This window comes from Pezoporus occidentalis, unplaced genomic scaffold, assembly GCF_034315485.1.
Source record: "Pezoporus occidentalis ecotype Australia unplaced genomic scaffold, CSIRO_AGI_Poc_V1 ctg96, whole genome shotgun sequence".
NCBI classification, from domain to species: domain Eukaryota; kingdom Metazoa; phylum Chordata; class Aves; order Psittaciformes; family Psittacidae; genus Pezoporus; species Pezoporus occidentalis.
In genome coordinates, this window is record NW_026916325.1 from 1,616,092 (window position 1) to 1,624,968 (window position 8,877).

Consider the following 8,877-nt stretch of genomic DNA (forward strand, 5'->3'; position numbering starts at 1 on the left):
CAGATGATTCAGTTTCCAATTTATTCACTGATTTACATGCTTACTTAGTCAGGCATGAGACACTCAACTTCTGGAGTCCCAAAGGGACCAAAGATTCCATCAGCTTTTTTCAGTATCGAGCCTGAATTGCTATGTTCAGTGAGAGTCAAGTGCCAGCAGTCTGTACACAGTGTATATCCTTTGTTTTCCTGCACCCAGCCCCTGTAGCTCTGACAACACACAGATGAAGAATGGCTGATCCATGTTCTGCTTCAGTAAGGCAGGTCTGGTGTTCCTGAAATCTGCAGCCATACTTTTGTGGTGAAGGTACACACACAATTTATATTCCACAGCTAAGGAATATTTTTTTTTCCTTGCTGATTCTCAGCTGTCACATAAAAACATCTGCTAATAACATTTTTTATCATCTCCATTTGGCAAAGTAATTCTATTGTATCCCATCCTGGCAGACAATGACCAGGCCTCAGTTATTCATGTCTTCCTTACCTCCTTGCTGGGCTGGGAAATGTGATACATTTTGGGCACAAAGCCTCTAGCACTTATTCAATTCCAAGTACACCAGAAAACTGCAGTGCATCCCATCAACACCACGTGCTGGTGTGAACATGTACAAAACTTTCTAATGGTCTCTATTCAAGTTCCATGTAGGATCATGGCTTTTGCCTTTGTTTTCAAAGAACTTTGTGGCTTGGATGCAGAACATTTAAAGGATTACCTATGTTTCTGGGGGGGAAACCATCATTAATGCAATGAAGCTTTCTGCAGTAACAGGACATTTCATCCAGACAGAAGAGACCAAACTTTCTCAGAGGTTAATGTGAGATTCTGGAGTGAATTCCTCCAGGAACCACAGATCATCACAAGCCTTCACTATCTTCTACTCCCACTGCAAAGCACATTCTTTTGGTTTTGTCTCTTCTGGTATAAATACAAAGCAACAATAAAAATAAAACAGGACACTTGTTCCATCCACTTGGGAGAGAAAGAGAACAAACACCACCTGACAGATGTTAGTTGCGTCATTTGGATATCACATAGCTACAGGGATGACACTGTGATACAGGAACTTAGCATAAGAGGTAGCATAGGCCAGTGGTGTAAATTTCAATTCATGTTGCAACAGGCACCTGTCCCCTGGAAACCCATCCGAGAGTGCCAAAGTGAGTTCATGAACATCACAGAACAGTTGTAAATCCTAAGTGAATCTAGTTTAGAAACAAGTAGTTCCATCAACAGCATTATTTCAGGGTAGATTCTCTGCTGTTACAAAGGTATGCTTGAAAGCTTCAGCCTTTGACCCAGCCTAGATACTCACAGCATCTCAGACTTCCACCCAACTCTGTAAAATCTACTGGGTCAAAGTCTTTGAGACACCTAGCTTGCTCTCAAATTTGGCTGAAAGTGGTCACTTCTGGTTCTAAGTATCTGGAGGAGTTAAGGGACTGATTACAGTCTGAGACACTGATTACACAAACTGTATAGAAAATTGAGCTAAAACCTCTAGACAGAAAAATGACAAAGTTCTGTAATTGCAAAGCCAGATTTATTAGAATAGGAAAACAATATAGAAAAAATAAAGGGTTCCTGTAAACACAAGATAAAAGAAGCTAACGTTGCACTGAAAGCTGAAACCTTGTGATAACAGATCTACCAGACACATATTTAACAAGCAAACCACAAAGAGGTATACATATGTAAACTGTGCTTTTGGTAACTTTGGAAATAACTGTAAAGGACTAGGATCGCAGCATGTTTTTTGTTATAAATAACCTGCCAGCAGTTTTTTAGAGAAAATATAACTGTTTTCTCTGTCTCTCAAAATATGTCTCAAGCTATAAAAACAATACAAATCTTTTCCTAACATCAAAACCACAGTCTTAGATCCAAACAAGTAAAAAATCTAAATGGCTTAAGAATGCTATTAAAATAACTCTATTAAAAATGTACCTACATTAAAAGTATTTCCTCTAAAGGCTGTTCGAGCCAGAAGTTAAATCTTTAAACACTGCTTACAATATACAAATGTAGAGTTTTTCAGACATAACTATTGCTATACTAGAGGCTGGCTGACTTAAGAACCTTATTGTTAATTGTGCCACCCAGTCATGCAGCTTTGTGGTATTTCTGAGCAACGCCATAGGGAACATGAGCAGCGATGGTGCCCAATTTCTGCGCTCCTTCGATGTGAAACATCTGGTCATCAAAGAAAATGTGAGGGCGGATTTTCATGAGGATTGGGCCTTTAGGAGCTCCTGCTAGGAAAAGTGCCTCATCAATCTCCAGGCCCCAGCTACGAAGAGTCTTCAGCACTCTGGCTCCAGAGCTCGCTGCACTTCTGGCTGTGACCAGGAAGGTCCTTATGGGACAATTTAATCGTTCGTTTTTGGCATAGAACTTCTTCTGGAGTTTCCCTAGGTCTTCCAGAAAACCTTTCAAAGGTCCCTAAGTAGGAAATACCAGAAGCATATTTAGTATTTGTCCACAGCTCCCTAAATCATTCTTTTCCTTTCTTCCACGTTGCCACTGACATACAGGGTTCCTTTCCTAATGATGTACTACTCAGCAAATTCTCTACATGGAAAAAAGTTAAAACCATAATCCTACATTCTATGATCAGTAGGAAACTGATTCTCAGTAAGGCTTACAAGATCTTCTACAATTCAAAGTCTTTAACTGTAACAAAATGTTCTTTAAAAACACCTAACTCTTTCTACTATGAACCATGAGCTGCACTTTCTTTTCCTGTGCAAAAACCAGCAAAAGACCTTATTACATAGACATCATTAAACTCTTTCTAGATTAATGACAATATTAGAATTATATGATGATTAATAGGTAAGTGATAGTTTGCATCAAATTGTAATACATTGCACTGTCCAATACTTTCATAAATCAACCTTTTATTCTGAATATATACCATTTTTAACAACATCAGAATTGTTTTGTTTGTTTTTTTTTTTTCAGTTTAAGTTAATGTTTAAATATTTGTAGTTTTTTAGGCAAATGGCATAGTTCTGCTTGGGAATAAGCACAGATATTACCCTTTTTCAATAACTGTATATCCCCATGCTTAACATTACCTACACAATCCAATGAGAAAAATAATCAAGGAAATCAGTAATAGGCTTTCCTTTTCCTAATGATACAATTAAAATACAACTCTAAGTCACTGTCATATATATGCAGTTTGCTCAGTGAAGTGGGAGACCTGGTAAAAGGACTGCAGTGGTGGGCTCTTTTATGTCAAACATGCATTTTAAAGATTATCCTTGAAAAACAAAATACATAGGGCAATCAGCTTCCACAAAGAAGAATACACACTGGGGAATATGGAGAAATACAGCAGCAATGAATATTAACAGATGTTTTGAAAACTCACATATTCAGGAAGTACTAACCTGTGCAAGAGGCTTATTTTCATTCAGCTGTTCATGTTCAAAAAATCTGTCTAATCCTTGCTCTTTGACAATCTGTTCTGATTCATCAGAAAAGAGAACTGCATCCCCATCAAACGCTACCCTCAACTGTGTATCCGAGTAAGCAACATCTGTGTTGGCAGTGAACATCGTAGCTGATGCAATGCCTGAAAATACGTGAGAGAACCTCAGAGAGCATGTCTTAAAAAGTCATCCATTAAACTGTCAGCAGTTTGGTTCCAATAACTTATATGTGGTGACCTTTATAAATGGTGAGCAGAAACAAGCACTAAAGCTAATGAGTAATGGCTGTTCTGTAACACAAATGCATGGAAACTATCCCACTGGAGTAAATTTTTAGACATGCTTCTTTCAAATTCCGTATAAGAATATACAGGAACAGTCCCCAAGGTGTGCTGCAAATGAGACATTCCAAGCAGACCACCAAATCAAACTACTTGCTATTTTTTAACTTCTTACAAAACACTTAAGTTGTTTTCTGTAAGAGATAACCCCATTCAAAGTTGAATAGAGGTAAGTAGGTATGTATGGGAGTTCATTTCCTGTAGCATGTGAGAAGACAGAAAGGTGTGACAAAGGTAGAGGGTGATTAAGTTCACAGAATCATAGAACAGTTTGGGTTTGAAGAGACCTTCAATGGCGATCTAGTCTAATCCCACTGCAATGAGCAGAGGCATCTTCCAACTAGATCAGGTTACCCAGAATCAACCATAAGTTGTCATTATCAGCAGGCTGAAGGGTCAGAGAGGAACAGTAAAGAGAAATAACCTGATTTTATTTGATTAGGCGAAAATAAGTGATAAACTTGCACAATACAAAGTTGTGACTTTCTGCATTTGATGAAGCAGGACTAATTTCTGTGAAAGACACACAATATATTCATTTTTTAAACAAGCACAACAGAGAGATGAGATAGGAAAAGAAACTCAATTCAAACCTGCTTCTATAGCTTCTTGCACTTTTTCAGAGTCTGCTGAGAGGTACAAGTTTGTAAGGTATGCAGTCAGGTAACCAACAGGACTTTTTCCTCCCGTCATACAGAAACGTTCAATTGTTAAACCTAAAGTAAGAACAGCACAAGATGTGACTGTGCCTTCACACTACAAACCTGTAAAACGAATCTGTGAAAAGGTACACTAGCCTACAACTGACAGTAAACTTGAGAAAAAAATGTTCACTGTCATTTCAGCAAGTTAGGCTAAAACTGACTACAATGTTTGATCAGCCCTTCCTTCTTGAGGATTTAAAAAAATGCCTCTTAAGACAGCCAAATAACTGCTGTGAAGGTGTATGTATGATGTTTGGTATTTGGTGGATTAAACACCAAACAACAAAAAGCTTAAGGACTTCTCAGAAATGAAGACTCACACCTGACAGGTTAAATCTAGAGCTTTGGACCAAATTCTGTTCAACACTATCTTATGCTGACACCCCAAAATAAGTATCATCCTGTGAGCAATGGGTGCCAGTATCAAACAAGCTTCTTTCACAAAGGTCAGAACCAGAAAAATGAAAGTAATCCATTTTACTATGTAACAGTAGGCAGTCCAACAAGGTAGTATTTATTTTACTTACCATAGTGATTGATGCTGTTTATGAGTCTCACTCCCACCTGGGCATGGTTATTAGTCATCAGGACAATATCAAACCGTTCTTCATCATCAGGGTACAGCTCAAGAAGTCGGGCATTGACATGCTCCAGTGCCTGCAGGTTAAAAATGTGGGAGTCAACAGACAAGTGGAATGTGCCTTGCTTCTAATCATTGTGGTTTTAGTGATAGGACAGTCCTGAAGGAGAACATGAAATACTTGAAAATTTAGTTTGATGAACTTGTTTTATTCCTTTTTGCTCCGCTGCTCTCAACAGTCATCTGACTGGGTTCACATGAAAGGAAGCAAGGAAGTTTTTTTTGCTGAGCTATAGAATTTAACTTTATCATGGAAATCTTTTTTCTGGGGCACACCACAACCATCCAGAATAAATCAATGCATTGCTGAACATTATGACAATCAGCCAGGTTTTTTTTTTTTTTCCACTTAAAACTTGGGCTTCCTTGTTCACCTGAAAATTGTTCTTGTGAAATCAAGGAGAAAGTGTAAAGGTTATTTATATGTGCAACTACTTGTTTTGCATGTACAAATGTGAATTTGGGCCCCATATTTACACAAGATTTACTGCCACAGCTCAGGAGGTCAGCTTCCAAAGACTGTCTGTCCTTAAGTAATGAGTACAAAACCATATCCTGTCAATCATGATTACCTTGGTAATTTCTAACTGCAGTACTGAATAAGGAAGATTTTTATTTGAGATCTCTTTAAAGATAATGGGCCAACATGTCATAACCACAGTCTGGCATTCTTATTTCCTTGACCTTGCATCTGCTCATCTCTGTATTCATCTGTTCTCCTTATTTAGAATCTTACGCCTTTGGAGTAAGACTTGCTTTATGCTCTAGATTTATACCTCTGCTTTGGGATCTTGGCCCTTGAATGGTATTCTTAGGGATTATGGCAATAAAGTCAACATCATCAAATGGGTTAATTTTCATTAAGGTACTTTAAAAGTCAAGCCAGTTGTTAAGGTTTAAAAACAGATTTGATAATTCTCAGAATCTCACTATAAAAAGCATGGCTATGTTATGGTGGACTGTGCTGAGGAAAACTCTGAACTGGTGTTAAGGCCTAGGAAATATCTCACTATGTGATCATAACCCATTTCTACTGCTAATACTCTACTACACTGTCGATTTCTTAAAGTATCAGAGAACAGGGGGAGTAGAGATAGGGATGCCATTTTTTGCCCAGTGCATGTACACTTTGCTGTCCAAGGAGGTCCTGGCCTGTGATGAAAATTCTTAAGTGTTACAAGCATGAGATAAAATACTTTTAAGAATCATTAAGATTTCAATAAAGGAATCAAACAAAAAATGTATCACTTCTTTTTGCCCTTGTCTCCAACTAGAAAGTGTCACCCAACAAACCCACAGTTCTCTAGCCTACTGATTCCTGTGACTAAGCATTTATGAATCTTTTAAAAAATATAAAGAATCCAAATACAAACAGCATACTGGAAGGGAACAGAAGGCAAGGGGCACTTAGCTAGGCATAGCTAACAGCTCTGATTTGCAAAGTGTGAGGGGTTAAACAGTCAAATCTTGCTAATATTCAAAGTGAATTTGACATTGATATCTGAAAAATCGCTTGAAAACAGTCTGTGCTAACAGAGCTGCTATGTCTAGCTGCTACAGATAGGAAAAGATGCAGTAAATTCACTACTCAGTCTAGCCTCACTGGTGTACAAAATGAAATACTTCATGTTAAAACCACATTTGCAATGCTTGTGCTATTAATGCTCTTAACAGTTACCTGTTATATTTACAACAGCACGGGTATTGATATAAGTAATATTTTTCACTCTTTATTACAAAAAAGTGATCAATGTGGAAAACGCTTCAAATTCCCCAGACTAAACCTGAAGTAATGAAAATATACTTTTAAAACCTGAATCTCTAGGCTTTCTTTGGCCATTTTTTCTTATAGAATCATAGAATGGTTTGGGATGGAAGGGACCTTAAAGATCATCTAGTTCCACCCCTTCTGCCATGGGCAGCAACACCTTTCAATAGACCAGGTTGCTCCAAGCCTGGTCCAACCTGTCCTTGAACAGTCAGGGATGGGGCAGCCACAGCTTCTCTGGGCAATGCCACGCTCACAGTAAATGATTTCTTCCTAATAATATTTAATGTAAATCTCTTTTTCATCATAAAGCCATTCTCCCCTGTTCTATCCCTACATGCCCTTGTAAAAAGTCCCTCTCCAGCTCTCTTGAAGGCCCCTTTTACATTTACCTTGTGCACTGAAAGCCAAATATTCCATTCCACCTCTGCTTAAACCCTGTCTCCCAGCTACGGGGTCTATTTCTTTTGCTGCTCCTCAAGAACAATTCCCAATGAAAGTAAGGAAAAAATTACAGTAAGAAAGAAGAACGTAATTTGAATAATACAGAATCATAGAACCATAAAATGAACGTCATAGTCCTACTAGCCCTATTATAAGTGAGACATAAAAATGGAATGAGGAACCAAGATGATCTGTTTTCCTGATTTTGTTTCTTGTGCACCGTGCCCAGCAGAACACGCAGGCTGCCCCGTACCGACCCCAGCAGCACACCGGGGAGCGCCGCGGGGCACAACCGCGATGCTGAAGGTGAAACTCTGGTCCCGGCGACACGCGCAGTTACGTGACCGCAGGCAGGCGTTCGGCATTAGTGCCGGCGGGCGGGAGGGGACCGGAGGGGAGCGCAGAGTGGGGCAGCCGCAAGGCCGTGTCCTCGCGGGGAGCGGCGGAGACTCTGCCGGGCGCTGCGGCCGAAGCGTGATCCCTGCCACATGAACGCGTCCCCAGAAGGTCTCCTCGGCGCACGATTATCTCCGCCCAAAGAGGCTTCGGGCTCCTCCTCTTCCCGAAATTTGGCCTCGCAGCACCCTCCGCGCCCCGCCGCACTCCACCTCCCGGTCTGGGTACCTTGACGAAGTAGAAAGCCGGTCCGGGTTTGAGGGTGACGTTCTCGTTGTCCTGCTGGTACTCCACGTACTTCTCCACCCCTTGCTCTTCGTAGATCCGCCGCTCCTCCACCATGTCGAAGAGCGCTCGGGAGGAGACAGCTACCGTGATGGCATGCTGGGGCTTGGGCTGCGGAGCAAGAGTGGGTTAGCGTCTGGCCGCAGCCCCCGAAGCTCTAACTCCCGCCCTTCCGCACTCACCGGCCGGGGTCTCTTGGACACCAGGTTGTCGTAGAAAGCCTTCGCCGCCGCCCAGTCCTGCTCGGCCTCCTGCAGCCCGTCCCCAGCAGCCTCGTTGGGCCGGACCCCCTCCGGGCCGGAGCCGCTCATGGTGCCTGGCTCGGCGAGGGACGCGGTCGCGCGGCCGCAGCCGGCGACCGGGAAGCGGTGGCAAGGACCGGCGCCCTCCCACCCCACCCTACCCTGCCCTGCTCGGGCAGCGGGAACTTCCCCTTGCACTGCCTTTCCCTTTCTCTCTGCCGCGCCCGGGGCCGCCTGGCACGGCACGGCCCTCCCCTGGCACTCGGAGGCCCTGCGGGGTAGCGGGACCGCGGTTTCCCCACTCTCACACGCGAAGGGTCAGCGGGGCCGCAGCATCTCTCCTCATTGGGCGGTTCGTGGGGGCCGGAGCCGCCGCCCTTCCTCGTGGGGCAGCTTCCCTTTCCCAGCCCACGCCGTGACACCGGCTGCTCCTCTCCACATTGCTTGGAGCAGTGCAGCCTCCAGCGATCATTTTGTCTACACCATTAGAGATTTATTATTTCGCTGCAGTGGCTTAGTTGATTTAACTGTGACATATTTCCAGGAGAGTTCTTGCATAATATAGTCATGATTTTAGCAATCAAAATGAGCTGTATGCCAGTGACCTGTGGTCTTTT

At 42.1% G+C, this 8,877-nt stretch overlaps 1 protein-coding gene across 1 annotated transcript; it reads right to left on the bottom strand.

Moving 5' to 3' along the window:
- Nucleotides 1–1,521: 1,521 nt before the first annotated feature.
- NT5C1B (5'-nucleotidase, cytosolic IB) lies at nt 1,522–8,360 on the bottom strand. The gene is made up of 6 exons (XM_062606402.1): nt 8,201–8,360; nt 7,962–8,129; nt 5,013–5,142; nt 4,375–4,497; nt 3,399–3,583; nt 1,522–2,442 (listed from the first exon to the last, which is right to left on the bottom strand). The coding sequence occupies exons 1-6, from the start codon at nt 8,327–8,329 to the stop codon at nt 2,104–2,106; spliced, it is 1,074 nt and encodes a 357-aa protein (XP_062462386.1). The 5' UTR covers nt 8,330–8,360; the 3' UTR covers nt 1,522–2,103.
- Between the last annotated feature and the right edge of the window lie 517 nt (nt 8,361–8,877).